The sequence below is a fragment of the Vidua macroura genome, chromosome 1 (assembly GCF_024509145.1).
Source record: "Vidua macroura isolate BioBank_ID:100142 chromosome 1, ASM2450914v1, whole genome shotgun sequence".
NCBI classification, from domain to species: Eukaryota; Metazoa; Chordata; class Aves; order Passeriformes; family Viduidae; genus Vidua; species Vidua macroura.
In genome coordinates this window covers 136,615,596-136,640,311 of record NC_071571.1, presented here as the reverse complement: position 1 = coordinate 136,640,311, position 24,716 = coordinate 136,615,596, and the positions used below count along the sequence as shown (strand labels likewise).

The 24,716-nt window shown below is 40.6% G+C and overlaps 1 protein-coding gene across 1 annotated transcript; it reads right to left on the bottom strand.

The window, feature by feature from the left end:
* Positions 1–665: 665 nt before the first annotated feature.
* TRHR (thyrotropin releasing hormone receptor) lies at positions 666–12,313 on the bottom strand. The gene is made up of 4 exons (XM_053981267.1): positions 11,519–12,313; positions 5,084–5,380; positions 2,608–2,664; positions 666–695 (listed from the first exon to the last, which is right to left on the bottom strand). Exons 1-4 carry the CDS (start codon positions 12,311–12,313, stop codon positions 666–668), a joined length of 1,179 nt encoding a protein of 392 aa, XP_053837242.1.
* Positions 12,314–24,716: the final 12,403 nt, after the last annotated feature.

The window sequence follows — 24,716 nt, the reverse complement described above, 5'->3', positions numbered from 1 at the left end:
TTTTCACATTCTTGAAATAATGGGGTTTTTCCATGGTAACAGTACTCAGATCTAGGGGTGTGAGTGTGTGTGATTTTTTTTTATAATTTTTTAAAAACAAACAAAATTATCAACTTCCAAAGTGACTGATCCAAGCCTTCACTGTGTAGCTGGGGAGGTGCTGCAGCAGGTCCTTCAGTCCATTTTGCAGATAATTGTTTTTGAAGTGATGCTAGTGAGATCTTTATCATTTGACTTGTGTCTTCCATTTCCACAGAAGCATCATAAACCCTCTTACAGGACATTGGAGCTTCTTTGATATATCCTTTATTCTGAACTCAGGGAGATCATGTGATAATTTGAACCAAAGTGTGTTACAAATACACCTGATCTTTCTCAGCTGCACGATTTACCTTCACTGAAGGTTCTGAAATCTCAGCATTTCAGAAAGGAAGCAGCATAGCTCCCCAAGCCAGATGTGAAAGCAGCACCTCTTCTGTTACATTCTGAATAAACGTCTAAATAAAAGTCCAATAAGAATGCAATCCCTTACTGGAAAGATGTTAAATAAGGATATAGGCATGGATTTCAATATCACTACCAAACAGACAATTTTTTCAGACTAAATGTTGCAAAGGACTTGCTATCCACAAATTAAATATACAAAGACAGTTATATTACTGCAGTCAGTAGTTGACATCCAGCCACTTCCACTTCTAGCAAAAAAAATGATATAATTATCAATACATTTAAATCCACATAATTAAAAAAAAATACATTCTCACATATATAATTTACAACATCTGGGTACAAGAAAAAAGGTTGATTGCTGTTCTAAACAGAAGGGCAAACACAGGAACAGTCACATCAGCAAGATATCTGACAAAGTTCTATAGTGTTAGCTGTATATCAGTATAAAATTAGCATGGATTTCACAACTAACATCTATAAAGATACAGTCACATCACATTATCAGTTAAAATCACACCTTAGCTTAAAGATGCAATTATAAATATTGTGGTTTTGCACACAATTTTGCAATAATAATAATTTCTGTTAGCACAAATAAATATCAGAAAGAAATAATTTCATTTTTGTTATTCCCAGTGATGGTGGATACAAAGTCACCTACATAGATTTTAGCCCTTCATGAAACATCACAAAGAATATGGGCTTAAATATCTCACTTGAGCATCTGGTGGAGCAGAGGCTGAGAAGGCAGAGGCTGACAGTTACTTTTTGAGCAAAAAGGCAAATAAAGGAGAGAATTCACTTCTGGTACTGTTGGTCTATAAAAGCTGCAATTCAGCCTGTGCTCTGAAAACATTGAGATAAAAGTTTAAGTTCTACTCTTATTACAGAAATACTGAGCTCAGTTTTTACTGTTATTACACAAATACTGAGCCAGTTGCGCTCTTCATCAGACAGCCAGGTTTCCAGGGAATGCCCACTTTGCCTGCTGCTAGACCTGCACATCTTGCTTTTTAAGTAAGAAAAGCAACTAGTTCTAGCACCTCTTGAGAAATTCTGGAAAGTAGGGCCTCCTCTGAAAGCACTAAATATGTGCCTGGCTGAAAACAGCATGTGAAGGGCAAAGGGATTTCCAAGCACCAGCAGCCTCTGCCCCTGGGACTGGGAATCAGCTCCCAGCAGCTGGAAGCAGTCCTGGCTTCATCACAAGAGTTTGCAAAGTCAGACAAAGACTTTGTTCAGTCAGACACAGGAACTTGCCTTTACTTTGAATGACTCTTGGCTAAGCAACCATAAATTCCTGTGTAAGGTCCACAGATAATTTAATTTCTCTGTGACAGGTGCTTTGGAGAAAATGTTAAACAGGTTGTGGTGTCTTTCCTTGACTTTCCCTTATCATGGCAATCTGTAGCTTTAAGCAAGTCTAAGCAGTAAAATGCTATAGAACTCCGTATTTTCACATCAAGCTCTACAAAGGAAAGGTTTGCCCAAAGTGTATGTCACAGCTACAGAATTGAATTTATGAGATTAATAGCTGGGTACTAATTTGAGAATACATTGGTACCCTTCTCTCTGACTCTTGAGCCCCAGCCAACTTTCCTTTATTGGCTGACACATGACTTACTCTGTCATTTTAGTTCTTCCTTATTATTTTAAAAGCAGCCTTCCATTCCTGTGGGGGTTCAGACATCTGCACAGAAATAGACCCCACTGCATATGCCTGCCTGGTGGCCTGTGCTGCTCAGATAAACAACCTGGCAAGCTGGGAAATGCAGAGGATTTGGGAAAGATTGCAACAAGGCCTGCAAGGGTCCCACTTCTGGCTCTGCTCCAGACAAAGCTCTGCCAGCTTCTGGAATTTTGTCACACCTGCACTGCTGGTTAAAACCTCCTTGCTGTTGGTCCCTCCCATGCCCTGCCATCACTCTGCCAAGCTGGAAAGTGCCTGTGGAGCTCTACAAAGGTAAAACAGGAGTTAAAGCAAGGATGCAGACAGAGCAGGACACAGACTGTTTGCAAAATCACAGAATCACAGAGTAAGATTGGAAGGCACAACAATTGGTCATCTGGTCCAGCCTCCCTGCTCAAGCAGGGCACATGGCACAGGACTGAGTCCAGATGGTTCTTGAATATGTCCAGTGAGGGAGACTCCACAACCTCTCTGGGCAATTTGTTTGTGTCCTCCTTGCCATGTAGAGAATGCCCAGTAGAGTCCTTCGGATGCAGATGACACAGGTTCATGGTTTTTAACATTTAAATCTGAGGCTTATAAGGGTATTTTTAGTTCTCTTTAAGTTTGCAAATATAGTTGAATATTAGGGAAAGTGGCCTGAATTAGGGAAGTAGCTGTGTAGGCAAAAGAACACTGGAGAGGAAAGCCTTACAATGCTGTAGAGGCTGCCTCTTTCACCCACACTGGGCAGGCTTTTGACTCTTGGGGATGGGGCTGTGCAGGGCTGGGAGCTGGACTCGATGATCCTTCTGAGCCCCTTCCAAATCAGCCTATTCTGCAATTCTGTGAATCAGGTTTTTTACAGGTTTTTGAATATCATGTACAAAAGCTGTGCAAAATGTTCATGGCACAGGCACTTTCATGGGCTTCTGCAGCACAGAAGTGAGAAAATGTACTTCTAGCAAGAACAAGAGCTGGTCTAGAACAAAGCCAAAGCACGACATGACATTTTGTCTGAAGCTACAGTAGGGAGACTATGGCTCCAGGCTGCTTATCGTGGGCCTGTGTGGGAAGAGCAGGGAAGGGGCTGTGCTGGCAAGTAAAAAGCCGTGATGACTTCTGACACTTTATGTCCTAAAGTATTCTAACAGATAAACTTTAAAAACATTAAACATTTAAACATTTAAAAAGTGTCATTTTTCTCTGAATTCTCCTCTTTTCCCTAGATATTATCGATATTAAAGCTCTAAACCCCTTCTAGTGCTCTTAGATACAATTGGTATTGAACCAAGATAAAAGGAGCTGTTAAAAGTCTGTTACATACTCTTCAATATCTGTCAATTTCCAACAGGATTCAGTAATAGCTGAGACTTACATTTAAAGTGGTATATCTATAAATCTGATTGCTGAAAAAATAAGATATTTTAAATGCTTCTTACTGACTTTTTAATTTGTTTGTTCCCTGCTGCAAATTCATTGAATAGTCTTCCTATTTCACACTGCTCAAGGTAAAAATAAACCAAAAAAAGGAAAGATTTTGTGCTTTTTGCCATCAGATACCTGTTTATTGAAGCATGCTGTGATGGCTGCAATGAGATTTGCACTGATGTGGGATATGGGAGTCAGTGGCAGGTAATTACTGCTATTAGCAGCAATTTTGGCTGCTGTTGGAAGGTCCCCCAGGTACTGCCCAGTGCAGGCACACATTAGAGCAGCTCCTCTCCTCACCTCTCATCTTCACAGGGATTATCATTCCCTGCCCCACTCTGTGTCCATGGACATGTCCTGGCAAGCCTTGCTCATTCTGAGATCACAGACCACTCTTCAGCCAGGTAATGGGAAGAAGAATTTAGATATTCTCCTGGAACCAACTCACCTGCCTAAAGTTAGGTTGTATTAAGTACTTCATTCAGTTAGCCTCACTAATATACTCTTTTCATTCCTCAAGGTGTTGCATTTTCTTGTAGGGCACAGGCAGGTATGTAAAGATGTATGGTAGCTTGTGCAATTCTGTGAGCAGAAATGTCCTTACAATTCATACAATTGGTGGGAACAGAGCATCCAAATGTCTTATATGGCTGCACACTCAGAACAAGGTGGGCCTCAGGCCTGAAAATGAGGAGAGAAGAAGCAAACTGAGAAAAAATATTTTACACTCTCATATAATCTGCAAAAACAAATGAAAACTAAGCCTCTTTGTAGATCATCTATATTTTTAAGATCTAAATGCATGGGTTCACATACAACATTTAGGTAGTATTGTGTAAAAAAAGCATCATGAAGACAGTAATGTGCATCATCAAGAGAAGTGGGTTAAAGAGATGTGCTACACACTACAGAATGAAAGTGCTGGTGTGTGGGAGAGCCTCTCCTTAGCACCAGCTGTGTGGTGGCACCAGGCTAGTTAACCCCCAGCTGGAGTCAAGGGGGAAGGCACAAGAAAACGCCCCATTGCCCTCCCTGCAGCCAGCCAGAGCATGCGCAGAGGAATGACTGAGCTCAGACACCAACATCACCCTCCTGTCAGATGTGCACCTGAGGCACCACACCTGAGAACCACTTGCTGATGCTCCACTAGAGCCCACTGTTCCTCAGAAAAGAAGGCTTAACCTGATTGTTTCTTCCCATCCTTCCGCATGCTTCAGATCCTCCAAGTCCCCCCACGCTTGGCACAAGGCACTTTGAAAGCACAGCTTTCCAGAGCTGGGAAGTTGTCCCTCCCTGCCATGTCCTGTTTGGTGCATGGCCTGTCACTGCCAGCCTCTCCCAGCCCTCTGCAGTGCTGCCCTGGCTGAAAGCTACCCCAGCACAGCCCCATGCCCAGCAACGTGCTCTGCTTCTGGAGGACCCCCAGCACTGAAATGTATTAATGGTTACCTTGGATGACAAACACGTATCACCAATGGACAGTTTTGCAGAGGACAGGTAGGTATTGGTAATATCTTCTAGCTCAGTGCTGAAATGATCAGAATCCTTGATGACATTATAATTTAGGGCCATGCTGTAACTGGCAGGTTTCTTCTCCTGTTTCTGCTGGTAGTTGCACAGTTTCCTGAAGGCTGCTCTGAATTTCTGGGACATGAGATTATAAATTACAGGATTGATGGCACTATTTAAATAAATACAGATTCTGCAAAATAGCAGGAACCAGTTTTCTTGGAAGGGTCTGGAAAGAAAGGAATTGACAACAACCAGGGTGCGGTAGGGCATCCATAGGAATGCAAATAGGATCACAACCACGGCCAGCATCTTGGTAACCTGAGGGAACATAGAGACAGAAGAGGGGCACAAGGTCAGTACTCCGCTTGGAATGAACACATGCATTTCCCTTACCCTCTAGGCCCAAACCAAACCCCTGGGCAGATCCTTCAGTAGGAATTTCTGATGAATATTTGACTCAGAAAGGTTTCTACAGTAGGAAGTACAAAAACCTTGGCTTCAAATTTTTCCTAGTTTTTGTCAAATTACTCTTTCCAGATGGTACCCCAGTAAGCTAAATGTTGTAGACCTTAGACATTTCCACTTCTTATGCTGGAAGGGGGTGTTGATTCAAATGGGGAAAAAAGGATAGAGAGTATTTTTCTTTCCAAGACACTAGATCTCTACCTTTAGACTAGTATAGCCTGTAGAGTAATTGAGCATGAAGCCTTTTTTGGTTATCTGCTTTAACAGTCAGCCTACCACAATTTCCCAAAGCGAAAAATAAGGAAAAAAGAGAACAATTAGATTAATTAATTTTTCTCAAATCCTCAATATTTAATTAGATCTTCATTATTTGATGTTTACTCTGAAAAGTCAAATAAAGTTTACAGAGCCTGGGAAAAAAAGATTATCAGTCAAACTTGTTATAAGAACTTTATTCTATTATGTAATTTTCTTTTGAAAAAAGAAAAGAAAAACCTTTGGGAATACCCAGGATAGCTGAAATGAAATTAACAAGAAATAATAAAAAAAAAAATAAACCCACTTTAAAACTAGTCTGTCTTTTGTAAATAATTTAATTCTAGTGTAGTCAGTATTCAACAGTCTCTACATTAAAGAAAGTTTGAAAGCTATTAAAAAAGAAAGTAGAAAGCACACAGTAATGTGACATGGGACAATACGTTGGCACAGCCTCATGGAAGTCAGAAGATGACTTGATTAACTGTGTGAAATAGAAAGTATTGGCACACATTTTAATGAGCTACAACTGTTTCTTCTGATTGTAGATTTATAAGAGTTTCAATAGGAGATAACTCCACTAAGAACACTCACACATGCTAGTTTTAGATCTGGGCTTTAGTTTGAAGTTGTGAGTATATAATTCTATTGTCTTCTGACCAGATAAGCTCATTATATAGAATCCTGCCATCACATTGCCTAATGAATGTATTTTCTCCTATCTATCTAGAAAGACACACTTTTAAGCCAATTTGTTTGGTTTGTTATAGGTATTATAATAAAGAATGTGATGAAAATCAAAGTTACTCTACAAATTGATGTATCTTTATTTATTTAATGATCTTTGAATGTGCATATTCAAAGGCTGCAATTTTATCTTGTAGTTCTTCCCTCACCCCTACTTTTGTTTTCTCTACAACTGTGTTCAGTGGAAGTAAGAAATAAGACTGAGAAATGCTATCTCCTTTTTTGTCACTTGACTGATACATTTCATTATGACTTCTACACTGTTTCTTTTCTAATTTTCTGTGAACAGTCGTTGTAATAGACAAAATACAAATGTGAATGTTCCAGGTAACTCAAAGGATGATCTCTCCTTATCTCCTCTTCTGAAAGGGCCATTCCTGTGAACATGGTGGCAAGGAGAGAGTTGACCTAGTTCTGACCCACTTGCTCTCATCCCTCCAGTTCAGCTCCAGCTGAGCAAATGTGCCTCCAAACTGAGCAAATCTATTCAGTGGAGAACAATCATTCACTGTAGAAAATAATCCACATTTAAAGGAAGAAAGCCACCATTTGTGGAGCCTGGGTGAACAATGGGACAGAGCCAAACCATACCAGATGTATTCCATCAGCTCAGGCATTCAGGGCATAACAGCCTACACAGGCATCAGAGTACTTTGCTACCAGAAGCTCAGCAGGACACTCCATTGTGGTACCTACTAGTCATTGGCAATTTACATTTCCTTCAGGAAAAATTGCTCAGAGGATCATTTACAGTGTTGCAGCTATCAGCTTGAATCTGGACTAGAAGTAAATTATTCCTACTGTCAAGGAGGGTCATTCAGAGTCACACAATTAACACTGTACAGCAGTGAAAAAAACCTGTTACTCCTCAAGTGACTGTATCCCATACACTGCAAATATATATATATATATATATATATATATATATATATATATATATATATATGAAATATATGTATGTTTGTATGTATGTATGTAGTGTGCAGATTATTAGCTGAATTTGTGTATATTGGCATTTGGATGCATGTTTTCTTTCTAACACCATAAGCTTCTACTGCTGGAAACTACGCACTCTGTAGAGCTGGTTTTCATTTTGCTCAGGTCAACGAACCAACTCATGTACTCATACGCCTTCACAGAGTCTACATGCAGTGCAAGAGAAGAGGCAGAACCCATGGGTGGCATCTCTTGGTGGTTCAGTCCATACAGGACAATGAGGAGAATTCACTATAATTTTAAACTGTCTGCAGTACACATCCTTCCAAAGCTGCCAAAAATAACAAACCTCCCACAAGATCTCTATTGCCTGTCATAAATTCAGTTTCCTGATCCATCTGACTGGCTGTGGTTGTCTCAGAGACACACAATGAGGCCCTGAGTTCAGGTAGTTATTTACTCATTGGTAAATCCTCCTTAAGCTGGCTCTGGAAGGGTTCTTCATGCTCAGCTACCTCAGACCATGACCTATGTGCAAAAGGCAGCAGTTCTGAGGAGGTGCTCTGCCAAGGCTTACTTAGTCCCACCCTGGGGGTTGTCACTCCACTGCAAGGTGAGGCACCGCTTAGGGCTTTTGACACAAATTCACCTCAATTTGCTTTATAGGTGAACCCATTATCTAAATACATGACTGAGGCCAAAGCTTCATTCTTATCCACACCACAAGTCATTACAGCTGAACATAAATCATTTACAGGAAAGTTTGGTCCTCTTTGTTTAAGCAAAATGCCATATCCTTTTTCAAATAATTTCATATGAAACAGAACTAAACATATATTGGGAGGAGGCTAATTATTTGACATCAGTGGAGTGCTAAGAGAACAAATTTTAAAAGAACATTATTTTTATTACCTGTAAGCATACACCAAAGCTCCCTGAAAGCAGCAGCACTATATTCTCAATTCACTGCTCAGGTGAAGGCAAGCATACACAGATTGATCTTTTCTTGTGGATGTGCACTGTATGTCCTCTGCTCAGGATACAAATTATTCTTAGTTAGGGAGATTGAAAACATGGTAAAAAGACTTTGAACAATTTCAGCTTAGTCCAAATTTCAAGTGTAGTTTGAATGATAACAAAAGAGCTTGAGATTGAATATGGTTCTGCCTGCATATAACATTCTTCAAGCCCTACCTTTTTATTTCTGAGGAAGTTCTAAAGAATATTTAAAACATATTTTACTAAACAGAGTCTCAATATTTTAATTCTGGACTAGTATCCTCTTTTTTCTTCCTGCTCCAAAAGCTTCTTATTCTAGGGAAGGGTTTTTATTAGACATTTTCACTATCCTCATACAAACAGTTTAATATTGCTTCCTTCTCCTTTGAGTAGTAATCTTTCTTACACTGATAGGTAAAAGCAATAGTCACTCTGGTATTTTAAAGCCATGTAATAACATCCTTCTTCTTGTGCCTGGTCATGTTCATTGCAACACACAGGGATTGCATATCCCAGTCCATGATTTCCTAATCAAAAAGAAGTTGTGCAATGAGGAGGAGAATTAAATAAATAGAAGGATTAAGATCTTGATAAACTAACACCACAAGTGAAACCAAGTGATAAGACTGAGGATTTCATGGAAACTGTGCAAAACTTATCCTGCACTGCAAGCTGGAATCTGTTCTTGCTGTGCTGTGAGAGAACAGAGGGATTTCTCTGGTGAGCAGGTCATGACTGCAACACTAAGAGAGGACTTTCTCTAGAGGGCAATCTACCTGTTATTAGTGACCATGATAGCCATGGTGACCTTAGATTATTTGATTGGACTAATCAACTAGCTTTGTGAGATACGCATACCGTTAGGTGAGCTGAATTCCATCTCAAGTTTAAACCAGCATGTTTGCTATGTAAGGCTGCATTTATTTTTCTCAGTCACCTTGATATCTGAGGAAAGTAGGAATTCCTTTGGGGAAAGTATGAAACCTACATGCAAACATGTAATTCAGTATTCATACTATGAATGGAAAAGAAAAAAAATCTGTGATCTGTGGGCTGCAGGACCCACACTGAAACAGAGGAAAAGGGTGAGAAAGAAGGAGTGACAAGGAACCAACTTCTGCAACCTGACTGCAGCACTCTCTGGCCCCACACTGCTGGTTGCTGCCAGGGAAGGGACTGAGTGTAACTTGTGGCTACAACAGGCAATAAATTGGCAATTTTAATTTTCCCCATGTTGACTCTGCACTGCCCATGACAATAACTGATAGTTTGTTTGCCTGTCCTTGCCTTGGATCATGAAGAATAGAAGCATTTCCCATTTTCTCTCCCATTCTCAGCTGGAGCCAACCCCACTACAGAAACATGCATATACTTAATTTCATAGGAATGTTTTTGGATAAATATGAGAACTGCTACAGAAGTAGGAAGTTTCAGACACCTTTTCTACAGATCACATGCTGGATATTGTACGTTACTCAATCCCCGTAGTGCAAACACAGGTCCAGGAAGACACAGAGTTTCACAGTTTCATTTCAGCCAGACTCACTGTCAGGCCAGACTGTATTGTCAGCTATACATGTCCTTGTCAGCATGGCAGGAAATTTTCCTTTTTGTTTCTTACTAGCTGTTGAGATTCTAGATTTTTTTCTGATATGTACTTGTTTTTTCTCTTTTCTTGTTTTTTACATCACTGCCTATCTTTAGCATGTTGCTATTATACAAAAAATATTACCAATTATGCCATGCTATCCTCGCTTTGCTTCCTGTGTTGTACTATATGCAAATTCTAGCTTTACTTATAATGAAGCAGCTTTAAGCAATCAGGTTGCTTAGGCTTTTAGAGAAAGTCTTACTGTCATTACAAGACATAAAAGATATCACATTATAATCTTCACTTGTTGGTTTCATGATATAACAGTGTCCATATTCATCAGTGTTCAATGTAAAAGATTTGTCTGTTTTTCAAGTGATACTACGCACATGTAATCAAGTGTAAAGTGATATTAACTTGAAGAGCAGGTTATCTTCTTCTACTAATTAATGGACAAAGAAAAACAACATTACACACCTCCTGACTGCTAACTATAATTGGCAACATAATTAAATTTAACCTAGCCCTTGTATTTCTGTTGTGTGTTTCCAAGCATAGCTCTAGTGCTCTCTGAGGGCTCGCTGCTCTAGAAGGCAGCTCAGTTAACTTCTGAGGGTTTTCCCATCTCTGTGATAAGAGAACATGGTCCCTCTCATAAACAGTAGCAATTGAAGCAAAATAAGAAGAATATAAAGAATAAGAAGAATATCCCCAGAGCCATCTGCAAAAGATGCACCCTGTGTTTCCCATCACTGCACCAGCTGTGCTACCTGCTGCATACCATGTGGTTTACTGCAAACAGCCAGTAATTAACCTGCTAACTATATTCCACTGGTATTGTTACACACAGAAGCATACATATTCAATAATACAAAAAGAAGCTGCTCAAACCTATGCCTCAGTTTTGAGCCATCAGTACAAAAATATTTTCTGAGAGACAGAGAAACAAAGATATTTAGCATTTACAAAGCAATTTATGTACAGACTTCCTCAAACAGACTTTTCACAGGAGAGTTAGAGACAGGAAAATTTACAGCTTGAGTGCATTTCCTGAGTGACATAGTGCCTTAGCTGGGACTTAACATCAAGTGTCCCAAACTCCCAGAATAGTTGCTCCCCTTCATATCTCAAAAATAAGTCAAGAGTCACTTTGTATATTTGACAAGATTACTAACAAGCTGTAATGTAAAGAAATTATAGTTAAAAATGTTTCCATCATATCTGACACTTCCTAATTGCTTTCTGATATACTATTTCTTGGGTTTTTTTGGTCCTTGCAGTAGGTAATAATGTACAAGCAAGAAAAAATATGTATTTTCATGCATATGTGTATCACTGATTTTGAACTTGACTGCTTAGAAAAAAGGAAGAATATATTTTACCTCTTTTCACAGCTTCAGACAAGTGAGCTTTAAAACAAGTTGTTTGGGTTTCAGAAAGCCATTTCAAACAGTTGTTCCTACCTGCCTTCGAGAAGCAATAGTGCTATTGAAACTCCTGCTAGTCATCTTGGAATTCACAGTCTTGCTTTGGTGAGCCACATCATTCCTCCAGGTCTTAGAGTTTTCTTTTGGGTCTGAAGGGATGGGGTTCAGGAACAGTATTCTAGCAATCAGGCCATAGAGGACAGTTGCCAGTACCATTGGCACAACATAAAATATACCAAAGTCCATCATGTAGATAGGAGAGTAATAGCTCCTGGAAACCTTGTAGCCACAGGACACAACAGTAGTCTCTTTGTAGGCTACTGTATTAAGGTCTAGCAAGAAAAACCAGAGCATACAGTATATGGAGGTGAAAGCCCAAACAAAAACAATGATCTTTTTGGCTCTTGAAAAAGTGCACAGGAATTGAGCTTTGATTGGGTGGCAGATGGCTATGTACCTCTCAATGGTGAAGGCAGCGATGGAAAAAGAAGAAGCGTTGATTCCCAGGTACTGGAGATAAGTGATGCAGAGACACCCGACGTAGCCGTACACCCAGGATCTGTACAGGCTCTCTGTGATATTGGGTAGTCCTGCAGCCACCAGCACCATGAGATCTGCCACAGCCAGACTCACCAGATAGCAGTTAGTGGGAGTTCTCATGTGCTTGGTTCTGAGGACCACCAAAACTACCATGACGTTGCCCACGATGCCCAGCCCGCAGATGAGGAGGACCAAGAGGATAGTAACCACTTGGTATTCAGCTGTAATGATCTCCTGGCTTGATAGTGGCAGCCCAGTCTGGTTCTGCTCGTCTCCTGTGCCATTCTCCATCTTCACCAGCCCACCGCTGCTTCTGCCAAGCACTCGATCTCAGCACCTGCTCTCCATGGTCCCCTGCAAAAGGGTCGCTGGGTGAGCTGCAGCCCCAGAACTCGGTCTCCATGTAGTCACAGTCCCATTCCTGTACCGTCCTCCACTCCCCCTAAAGCACCTGGACTTTCAGTCTTTATAAAGTCAACTATCAGATGGGTTAATCCCTCTAAGTCCCCAGCTCACTTGCACAGGCTAAAACGCTGTTTTCTCACAGATGGTTTGAGGCATTCATGAAGACCCAGCCCGCGGAGGTGGGAGTTTCCTGCCTGCAGCGGCCGGGGAAGTGGAGCCCCTGCTCTGCCAGCTGCTGAGCGCCGCCCGGGCTCAGCCGCTCCCGCTCCAGCAGCGCCGCTTGCCAGGAGGAGCCACCGCGCTCCGAGGGTGGAGACAGCACAGGAGGCGAAACGAGACGGATTCGTGAAGTTTTTCTGCTTCACTCCGCTCTCCCTCTCTGCTCTCAGACAGCTATAATGACAGCATCGATCACATTGATCCACACTGGCAAACAAAGGAGAGCTGACTGGCAACAAAATTGCACTGATTTTTTAAATTCTGACTGCAGCCATGTCATTGTGAAGGTAACGGCGATTTACACTTGCCTCCTGCTTTGCAAGGAGCTGTAATAATCCCTTCGGGGAGTTACAGAAACAAATGCATCCCAGCTTTTGAAAATAGTAGGAAAAAATGTAGGGGTCTTTTTTACTTAATAGAAAATTCTGTTCAAAACCTCTATCGCTACTGCTGTCATCGCTCCTAAGTCCTTTCAACTCTTTTGAATTGCGGCAGAGCAACAATAAAATGATCACAACACAAATTGCTTCTTAACGAGATCAGTCACACGTGTGCATGCGTGCATGCACACAACACACACAGTGTCACTAATCTACCACTCTTTCCTCAATGTAGATTCTCCTCTGGTTGAATAAACTCCTCCACGGTCAGTCAGGTTGTGTCAAACCACAGACAAATCAAAGACTGGTGGAAATAACTGTTTTGAGCAGTACAGATGAAACCCTACCAATTCAGTAGCCCAGCTGCCCCTGGAGACTGCACTTTCCTGTCTCACTTGCTATCTAAATGCCTTAGTGAGAGAAACAATAGCAAACCCTTCTGTAAGGCTCTGTGAAAGTGCCCTTGTCAACTCCCAGTCACAGTCCCACAGTCCATCATTTCTCCTTATGCTATTGTGTTAAAAGTTTTAAGAGCAAATTTGTCTTAAAATCCCTTATTTTTCTGCATTTAGGGCAATTGTTTTTGCTCTTTGCTCAGGAAAATTTCAACAAAATAAAATGTTGCACAACTGAGGAAAGGCATCTTGGATTTGAAAACAGACTGTAGTGTTTAGCACTGGCATACGTTTGCAAAACTAGGATTTTAAGTACACTTAAACAACAGGTGGTGACAAAAAGAGAGTATAGCCTGAATCAGAGCTGAAAATCAGACTCAAACAATTCCAGAGGTTTGAAGCCACTCAGTTAAGTTTTCCAGTAATTTTTTTCCATTTGCCTTTTCACATTCCTGTTGTGATCTCATTTTATCTGTAGATGCAAAAATACCTAATGAAGTAAAGCAAATATAATTTTTCCTGTTTAATAGATCAAGAAACAGGGGTGAAAAGAATTAAATTGTTTTGTCAGTCGTCTTTCACTGACCTGTGGAAAAATGCAGGTTGCCAATTACTTGACCAGCAGTATATCAACAGAAATATATTATCTTGATTGTCCTTTAAACCATCTGCAGATCCTGTTATTTTGGACACAGCTGAAAGAGGAAGAAGGTCAGTGCTACTGTAATGCCTGGGTGTCCTAAAGAATATTTCTTCTAGCCTCTCTACACTCCACAACATTTTGTCCTTCAAAATGGACAGATTTCCCCCTAGGAATCCATGCTTTTAAGGCTGTGGGACCATAGTGGGGGTAACCCCTGATGTTCAAGCCCATAGCATAAAATGCACCACGAGGGAGCCCAGGACTGAGAGATCATAGAGTCAGTCAGCACTTAGGGACCCAGCAGGGGCCAAATCCAGCAGGGCACAGAATCAAAGATTCAGACCAGGAAACTGAGTGAGATGGCTCTGTGGATAAACCCCTCAATCCTCAGGGACTTCACCTGAATTAAAAGTTTTTGGCACCTCCATAGACTGATTTCTCTTTAAGGGGTGACTGATGCCTTTCTGCCACTCCGTCACACAGTGAAGTCTTGCTGCTCCTATTTCTGTGTATCCTGCTAGCTTATGTAGGCAATGTGTATGTTCTGACTTGGCATGAGAAACAGCACCTCTGAGAGCATGTAAGTGTTTGCAGTGCAGGAACTAATGGCTGAGGACATGGCATGCAGAGGAGCTGGTGGAATATTTAAAAGGCCAGGACTTTGAAATGAATATTGGAGCTTTGGAAGATGTGCAAGACATGTATTATCTGATGCTTGCCTCATTCTTCTGCATCTGGTCTGTGTCAGAGAGAGGATAGACTGTCTTGTCTCGGTCACTTTCTATGACTTTTATCATGTGTTGCATTCTGGTAGTGAAAATGTTATAGAGTTGCCACTGTATGGCTATAAGGAAGTAAATCTACAGTAGACATTCAGAGGATTTTATCAAAATCAAAATTTTAAGTATTTTATCAAAAAGTAAGTATTTGATGAAAATACTATCAGTATTAACATAAGGAAACATTTCCCTTTTCTTTTAATAAAATATTTCCACAACCTACCATGTTTCTGTAAAACCTGCAGTAATTGCAGAAGGAATTTCAAGACTGGAAATATATATTCTGTGTAATTAGAGCATCTAGTGCTGTGGATTTCACTGAAACATCATATGATACACTTTGCCTGATACATTCAAATTATCCTTTCAGCATGATTATCAGGCAGAGATCAGATACTGAATCTGGGAATCAGTAAAAGGCCAATCTTTTCTCCCAGCTGATGCTGTGTTAATGCAATCCTCAAAATACGATGGCTAGTTTCAAAAGCAGCTCAGCATGAATACATGCAGGCCCGGCAGCTGTGCCAGGGAAATTTTGACAGTAGGCGGCCCAGAGACTGCTGTGCAACTTTTACTGCATATTTGTTACTCCATTTGATGCCTGTACCTGTTGGTCCAGCATCAGCTGGCATTGCACGTAGAAATGAGGGCATATGCAGTTTGCAAGTCAATAACAGCAAGCAGAAAAACAAGTCCTGGAAATGTGCTCACTTTTGCCAATGCATCTCTTTCAGTACAGCTGTTGGGGCAGGAGGGAGAGGGGAAGGCATGTTGACACCACCTGTTCTACATGCACTTAGCCAACAGTATCCTTGTCCCAATTGTTTTCCCATTTGTCTCAATTAAAATGTGTCTCGGCTCACTTGAGTCACAACTAACCCATAACAAACTGTCTGATAACATTAAGTGCACACTGAGGTGGAACAGTGAATCATTATAGTAGTTTACTCCACTTGTCATAAATTATTCTTAATTTTGTTTCTCTAACTCAGATCATTTCCCCAGTGGGCCTTTTCTGTTTTGATAAACAACTAAAAAAAAAAAAAAAAAAAAGAAAAAAAAGAGGCAATTTCATAGTCTATTACCTCCTGCAGTCAGGGTCCATAAAAAAATCACAGCTAAGTTGGATTCTTTGTGTCCACCTCTGATGGAGCACAGAGCACTTACTGCTGTACAAGTATTTCCAAGGCTGCATTTTTTGAGAACAGAAGCCATCACTGGTAATTGCTTTATTACCATCCAGAGGCTGGCTTTTAAAATTTGTAACTAGCTACTGACATGATCAGCTCCAAATGCATTTGGGACATTTACACTTGACATGGTTAAATACTGTAGCAACTGTGGTCAGCTAGAATTTCTTTTCCTACACCTGCTGTGCCATGTAGCTGTGTTTTTGTGATGTTGTAGTGAGCCCATGGATAAGTGTTTGGTTTGTGGGAGAAACCTGCACCTGGAAAAGCCTTTTATAAGTAAAGATTGTGAGGGAACCAAACATATCTTCTGTGAGATAAATCTCATCACCCAAGGCAGGGATCCTTCTTTCTAACTTATTTTTTGTTGCCTGTCAATGGAGAGCACTGAACTACTGCTGAAAGCCTGGGTGGGTTTTCCAAACATGCCTAAGTGGTTTAGGGCTTATGATGAGGTGGAGGTCATAACTGTGTCTGACAAATGCTGTTTGATTTAAGGGCTTTTAATCTTTGCAAGAGTCTAATTGTGTTTCAAAGGTGAGGGGTTTTGCATATTTCTTTTTTTCTTCATCTTGGACTGGTATTGGCTCAAGGCAAGTAATAAGGAATCTTTAATTTACTTGTTCTGAAAAAACAGTTGCCACAAAAAGTATGAAAAATGGATTTAGGCAATCAGCTGGCCCACATGGGAAGTTTGGTTTATCTCTTGCCTGTCAACAAGACCAGTGGATACTGTGGTTTGTTGAGACAGATCTGGGATCATGTGGCAAAGGAGTCTGGAAGAACTTTAAGAGGGCTGCTCTTTTTTTGGGTGGAGATAAAGTGTACAAGAGCCTTATGAAGGAGCAGGAAATTTGCCAGAATAAATATAGAAAGATGGCCCAAAACAAAAATTAAAAATGGATGAGGAAAACTGCTTTTATGGATTTTTTTATCACATAATTATTTGTATTCCCTTCAACTTTGTTTCTTAAGGGACTATCAGCTAAGCCATAATTATCACTGAAAGATGATCTGAAAAAAGGGGAGGTGCAGTTCAGTAGGGAAAAACACAAAGTGGTACACTTTGGCAGGAGCAAGCAAGTACCCTGTTCTGTAGAAGCCGCTCATCTGAACCCAAGCGATGCAACCATCAGTACAAAGGTTGATGAGAAGCTGATGTGAAATCCAACTTTCATCCAAAGTGTTTCAGCAGAAGCTGGGCATTCTCCTAGTTTATATCATGTCATTCCATTCTTTAAACATAACTGTTAATGCTATTTGATAATGCATAATTTCAGATAATAAAATGTATATGGTCAAAGTCTGCTTTATGCATATATTTCATATATGTACTTTGGGTTAAAGTTGTTGCCCCTATTTAAAAAAAAACACCACAGAAAGATTTCTATGATTATGGACAAAATTTAGATTATAATTTCAAATTATTACTAAAAATAAAATTATTTTAAAATTATGCTGGGATCTCATTCTTTAAGGTTCAGATTCTATGAGCACACTGTTGTAGGTATTAACACCAATTGCCTATACAAGAGATCCAATATTTGAAATAAATGAAAAACATAACTGCCTAAAAGATCAAAGCAGAACTCTTGTCTTTGGTGGTTATGAGTTTTAAATCTCACAGATCCCATAGTTCTACTTCAAGGACAGAACTTCCTAGTTCCTAGGTAAAACAAATTTTCTGTCATCTGTTTGTGTCTCTAGAGAGCCCCAAGACAGGAGAATAAATACTAATTCTACTAATGACCTTAAACAAAGCTTTTTCATAAAGAATATAGTTGCTTGTCTATTATTCTAGGGGATAAAGTAATGAATGTTCAGACAGAATTTCAGGATATTAATTTAAATTTGTAGTAGAAGGATTTGTCATAATTCAGCACAATACAAGCTTTTTATGCTTAGAAGAAAAGCAACACAAGGATATTAATTCACTCATTAAGATACTATATTTTTGATAATGTTTAATGCAAATTCTTCCTAGCTGTGAAAATTACTCATCTCACTTGAGTACCTTGATCATCAACAGGCAATTTGGCATATCTGTAATGAGATTTTCAGTGGGTTCAGCATGATAATTTGGGAGCTGGGAAGGAGGTTGACTCACTTGGTATTGCAAAGCAATTGATAGCTAAACACTTTTTTTTTCCTTGATGAATTAATAACTCAACAAAATCTTAGGAAAAAAGTAATAGAAAAGGAGTGTCAGTGACAGCAGCTCTTAGCTCATGCATTATCAGGATGAGTCCTGACCAGTCACAGTCCAATAGCTCCTCCATAGCTCTCCAAGCATGGAGGGAGAACATCAGATCTGTTTGAGCCTTCTGGGTCCAGACCCCTAATTGATGTACAGCTTGGTGACTTCTCCCTAACCAGCAAATGAAAAACTGAATAATACCAAGCAGCATGTTAGCATCTGGTGTTTGACTAACCAGGTGTGCTCAGCTATTCACTGTTGATCCCTGTATCCATGGTAGAAGATGTGAGTTCCCCACGTGGAAGATGGGAGTTGTGATCCCAGCAGTGACTTTACTGGAGCATGGCAAAAAGCCTTAGGGAAGGTTTCTCTCAGACTGAGATGGTTGGTTATGGTGGCTGGTTGTTTGAGTACAACACGGGGCAGGCTGAAAACTGTTCAAACATAAGAACACAATATGCTGTTGTACATCCTTGGTTCAATGTTGTGTGATTTATTATGCAAAGGCAGTGGAAAATTTGTTTATACCCTGATTTCTTGCACACACCACTTCCATCAGTAAATGGGAGCATTGCTGAAAGGACACAGAACTACTCCTATAGCTGAGTAAAGTGATCTCTAGGAATGTTTCATGTAGAAACAAATACAACCAGGATGACTGAAACAACTTCCAATTTTTTTTCAACCTAGTACTTTTGTTGGGAAGAAAAAAATTCAGCAGTTGCATATTGTCATTTCAAAATTTTACTAATTCAGAAAAGAATCATGTTCCACAGTTGAAAATGTAAATTTATTTGTTCATAACATCTGAGCTTCATAAAAGTTTTGAAAATGGCTGTTTTTATTTCACTTCAGTTAATCTTTCTGGGCATGTTTGCTCTTTAATGGAAACAGTGAATCTCAAAATCATTTACCCATTTAGATTTAAAAGTAGAACAAACAGTAGAATTGGAAATGCAGTAGAGTAGAGCCAGTGAGTTGTTGTTAGAATTAGGATGAGTTCATGGCAAAAGATGCAGGAATGCCTTCTCTTGGGTCCGTACCAAATCAGAATCTAGCCAGTTGATTTTCATTCAGGTGTGAGAAAGGAGTGAGGCTTGTGCCTCTTCTGTTCTTTTGTTCAACTTCAGTAATTCTCAGAGGCTTTAATGGACTTCTGACACATTTGACAGACAGGCTATCAATCTCAAATAAATTAAGCCTGGCAAATATTACAAGTACGTACATAAAGGACAGAAGGTTTCAGATGTGTCTGGAATGGAGTAAGTTGAGAACAAGGGCATCAGGAAAAGCCATTACACACACCATAAAATATAGGAGAAACTTGGATCAGAATTCATGCCTCATTAGATACCAGAGAATTTAACCGAAAGATGCATTTCTGTAAAGAGCCAGCTGCTTTTTTCTCTTGCTCTGACAATTGCTCCCTTGATTTTGTAAGTGTAGGTTTGATAAATTTGATGAGATGTGCAATCTTAAGGGCAATGCAGTGACTTATCTGTGTGAAACAGCTAATTAAAACCACCACAATGATATCAGAGGATCAGAGGAAAAAATGACTGAAGTTATTAATTAGAGATGAGCACATAGGTCTGAATCAAAACCTACTCAAGCAGTAACTCTGTGGGATAAAGCAAAAAAAAATGCTGTTTCCTTCCTGGAGATTTGATTTTGTTCACTTTTAATCTTTTATTGCTTAGAATGCAGCAGGGCAAAAAATGGCAAGTTTGGTCCTTTTGGACTTCATTCACTTGTGCTGTAATTGTATTGGGAATGAGTAGTGAACATGTAGCTAACATATGAAAATAGCTTTAATTCATTGTATTACACCATGGCTATAATAATGTCCTTTATGCAAAGGAAATATCTTGATTAGGAGAATGCAAGACCTTTGGATGTATTGGATATATTTCTATAGATTATTATGGAATTAATAATTAAGAGTTGATGCATTAATTTACCAGACTGTAAAATCATGTTTTTGTTAATGGATAGCATAGTTTGAAAGACAACTTCCTAGCACACACAGCTCTTTCCCTCTGCTCCCCCCTTTTCTCATCCTTCTTCCTCCATAAACCCCTTTATGACTGTGTGTGGTACAACACACAATTCCATGAGGTTTTCCCCCTTGCCCTTATCTCCATAGGCCTGTTACATTTTGCGAACATGTTTCATAATCACCTCAGTAGGGAGGATCAGAGGCTGCACTGTCAGAGACAGGTTCACAGCTGGAGAGCTGTCCTCTGGCAGCTGCTCTCAGCTCAGCAGGCTGGAGCAGAAAGGGAGAAGTCTGTTGTGGTTTCACCCCACAGCCACTCCATCAGCCCCCCGATGTGACACGGTGGGAGCTGTAACAGGCACATGAGGTTCTCACCTATTCAGTTGCAAAGCTGAAGTCAGTGAAAACAGCCGGCAAAAATCCCTGCTGAGCTGACTTCAGCCTGGTATCACCCGCTGTGGAGGTTTAGCTGACCACAGTGCTCTACCTTTTATTTCCAAAGCAATCAGTTGCACAGTGGGCTGTTGGTGGCTCAGGTGTAGCTTAAACCCATCAACGCGGAAGGTAAATACAAGGCAGCAAAACGTTTCAAATGGGACAGAAAGTGAAGAAGGGCTGATCCAGAGCTCAGTCACTGAAACAAATGAGCATCAGTGCAATCCCTAGCAGCTATTCCAGTAATTTTATAATATATGGAGATTTAAGAGTTCAGTGGAGCTGCTCCTCATTTCTTTCTTGTTACCTTTTGGTTTTATCTTCAAGGTGAATTGTCAGACTCAGCTGTCTTGTGTTAGTAATGAGCTGTTACCAGAAAAAATTGTTAGAACCACAGACTAAAATCAACTCTCCATCAATACAGAGTGGTAATAGGGAACCATGGACTCTCTCCCTGATGCTGCTTTGTACTTGCACACTGTTCACGCCTGATGAATGAGGTCATAAGAGCATGTAAACAGCACTTTCTACTATTTCCCAGTATCTTGGGAGAATAAATGGCTTTACTGAGAAAAAGAAACCATCAAGAACAGGTTCAGAAGGTATGACATACCACAGAAGGGATACTTCACACTGCTGATTGTTACTTCATGTGTGGAATCTAAAGGTTTAATACTGTTCTGAGGACAGAGAGAAAAATGGGAGTGGAACAAAACAAGGAAGAAGGATACAAAAAACAGTGAGTGAGGACAGAAGTAGCAGTGAAAATGGATGTCATAGTCTGAAAGAAATGTTAATCCTGTGCCTGGCTGATCACTATAATCTAAATTGCTGGCAGAGCACTAGCACAGGCTTTTACTATAGAGACCAGTGTGAAGCCCAGCAGAAGCCCTTGGAGCAGGGCTGGGAAGGATCCTGATCTCCCCATCATGCCAGAGAGTTCTGTTTTCTTGTGCTTATATATAATCCAGAACTCCACCTCCTCCTGCTTTTCCTCTCGATGGCCCCAGAGGAAATCTGGAAGTGTTTTACAGACAGGAAACGACTGCAGGAGGAGGAGCTTTGCTCCACATGCTGCTCATGCCTGCCTGCTCCGGGCTGCACGCTGGCAGGGCGGGACACAGCGAGGGACAGTGCCGGACACAGCCGCAGCTGTCCCACGGGTGCAGCCCAGAGGTGCCCACCCCTTCCCTGGCAACCCCACGGACTCCGTTGTGGATATTCTCAGCTCAGTCAGAGAGAAAGAGAAAAGGGTTTTCTAACCAGGCGAGAGCCTGGGAAGCAGTTGGGAAAGAACGTAAATAATTCTCTAATCTACCTTGTTGTTCACATTGTTTATAGATAGGTTCTGCCACTGTGCGTCATTCACTGCACACCAATGGTGTGGGATGTTTTTACTCTAAGACCAATGAAATTAGTTCGCACGATGTTTTCTATATATAGAGCAGCACATTTGAAATACATCAGTTCATTTTCTTTGCCTTCTAATGTGGAGTTCTCTGTTCCCGTCCTGCTCAACGGCGTCACGCCGTCAGTCTGACAGCAGCTGCTAAGGCAACTTCCAGGAACAGCCTGGCTGCCCGGGGATCCTCGCTGCCTCCTGCAAAAGGCTTTGAGCCAGTGGAAGAAGGAGATGCTAAATAAGGAAAGGGGACGCTAAGGAAAGCTGAGAGAAGATGTGGGGGATAAGCAGCAGAGAAGGAAATATAGCTGAAGGTTATTTTTTAAGAGACATAGGAGGGTTAAGAAAGCCACATAACTCAAAAAAAATGAACTGGGAAAAGAAAAGAAAAAAAAAAAACCAAACAACCCATGACCACCCTTGCCCCACACACATAAAAACACAAAAAAATTAAAACTTCCCGAATCCCCAAAAAAGAAAACAAACAAACAAAACCAAGAAAAGGACAAAAGGCTAACTTGGCTTGAGACTGGGTCTTGACAGCAGCACGGGAAGGAGACCAAGCTGTGGGTGAACTGAAGGAGAGAGCACCTTCTTGCTGATTTCCTGTACAAAACAAAGCCAGCAAGACCTCCTATGGGTCTCCCAGGGGGTGGAGACTATTTCCTTCCCCCTACTCACCCCATCCACATTTGCAGCCCCAGCCCCCTCACAGAGGATGATGGAGAAAGATCTGGAAGCCTGATCAGCCTTGAGAAACACAGCCCACTGCCATATGGAGGTCAATCCTCAGCATTCCACCTGAAATGAAGGGAGGGAAGTTCTGCTTCTCAAAACCAATAGTGAGTCAGTGGTACTGGGTGAGGTTGGGCTGTTTAGCCACAGTAACACTGCACTTCAGGTTCCGTGGAAAACTGCTTGGATGACTGATTTGGAGACTAAACCTGGAGGTTTTCTGAACTTGCCTAGGCAAGGCCCTGATCCACCTGTGAATGCTTTGCCCAACAGGCTGGACTAGATGACCTCCAGAGGTGGCTTCCCACCTGCCTGTTTCCATGGCTCTAAAGGGAGATGCTGTAAAAGACTCTGGTGTATTCCTGGCACGCAGGGACTGGGAGGCTGTGCTGGGACCTGTGTTTGACTGCAGAGCAGGTTGGAGCAAGGAAGAACCTGACATAGTACAGCAGAACAAGAAGAGCAGTAAAGTTAGGTGTTTTATAAATCTGGATGGATAAACTTCTGGGCTTTTGTCAGTCTCTTATTATTGTTTATGTAATTGCTAAGGAACAGTTAAGTCACAGCTTGGTGACAAAGCTTGGTCATTTTTTAAAACCACATTCTACCTTAGCAAGTCAGTTAAGTGATATCCCTGTTCACACACACACACACAGAGAAGATTCAAGGACCACGGAAAATGACATTCAACAAGAAAAACTACCTTTACCTAACACAAACCACAAAATGCGAAATATAGTTCATATAAACAAGGAGTTCGGAAGCCCAGAACTTAAACTAAACAAGGACAAAATATGTCTCAGAATAAGCACTGCTAAGAGAAGGTGAGAATTTGTGACTCTTGGCCCCAACAGTCATTGCTTGAACAGCTAATCTTGAGGTGAAGCAGCAGCAAGAATGTTGAGGTGAAATGTGAGTTGTATATATTTATGCCTTCATTTAACACTCCAAGAAACAAAGCTCTTTTGGCCAATTTCAAACAGCTCATCTGAATCTTATCATCACTTCACGCTCACAAAACTGGACAACACAAAGACACAAGTTCTAAAATGTTCGGTTTTTTTCCTTTAGCATGGATTAAAATAGTATTTTTTTTCAAGTTGCCACATACTCAGTTTTTCAACCAGCTTGTTAGTTGCCATGGCTATTTGCAACCATAGAAGTTGTTGGTCTTGCTTTGCATTTTCCACCGTTGCAAAGGTTATTAAGGAAAAATATATAGTCCTTAAATTCACTGTAATACTTTTTGATGGAACTAGCTCGTAAAGGTGGTAGGAAAACTTGAAATGGCTGCACAAGGCCCAGCATTGCACTTGAGTTTGAAGAGAGATGGTATAAACACCATCTGTTAAAATGGTGTCCAGGGGAGGGGTCATACAGCTTTTTGGAGGGAACAGCACCAAAGCACATGGAATTCAACAGTGTAAAACAGAGAATGAATGTAAAAGCAGTATCAAATCAACACCTAAGGTCCTGAGGCCCCAGGTATTTAAAACTTAAGTTTAAAAATTAGGATGGTCGAACATATACATTCAGCTGGATCAGTACTTGGCTGCATGTAGCAATGAAGATACAGCAAGTCAGACTTAACAACACTCTAAGGCTTGTGATTTTTAATTCAATGCTGTGCACATCCCTGCGTGCGCTGAGGACAAGAGTCCTCATTTTTTAAATGCTTTTGAAACAACAAAGAAGGAGGAAGCTTCCATCCTTACAAATATCTGAAAAAGGTACAGCTAGCCTAGCAGCAGACACTTTATGAACTGTTTCAAAGAAAATAAGCTATTTGTCTGGTACATATGCATCAGAAGATGTCTGGAAACATGATGAATTCAGAAAATAAGAATGGGCATTCATAATACACACTGAACAAAGTGTTTCTTCATATCTCCATGTCTGTATCAGCACATACTGG

Excerpts from the sequence above, each read along its gene's own strand:
- TRHR (XM_053981267.1), bottom strand. The coding sequence starts at position 12,313 with ATGGAGAATGGCACAGGAGACGAGCAGAACCAGACTGGGCTGCCACTA. Across the intron at positions 5,381-11,518 it reads CTATTGCTTCTCGAAGGCAG|GTTACCAAGATGCTGGCCGT; the intron begins GTAGGAACAACT and ends ATGTTCCCTCAG. Across the intron at positions 2,665-5,083 it reads TCATCAAGGATTCTGATCAT|GACTCTACTGGGCATTCTCT; the intron begins TTCAGCACTGAG and ends CTGCATCCGAAG.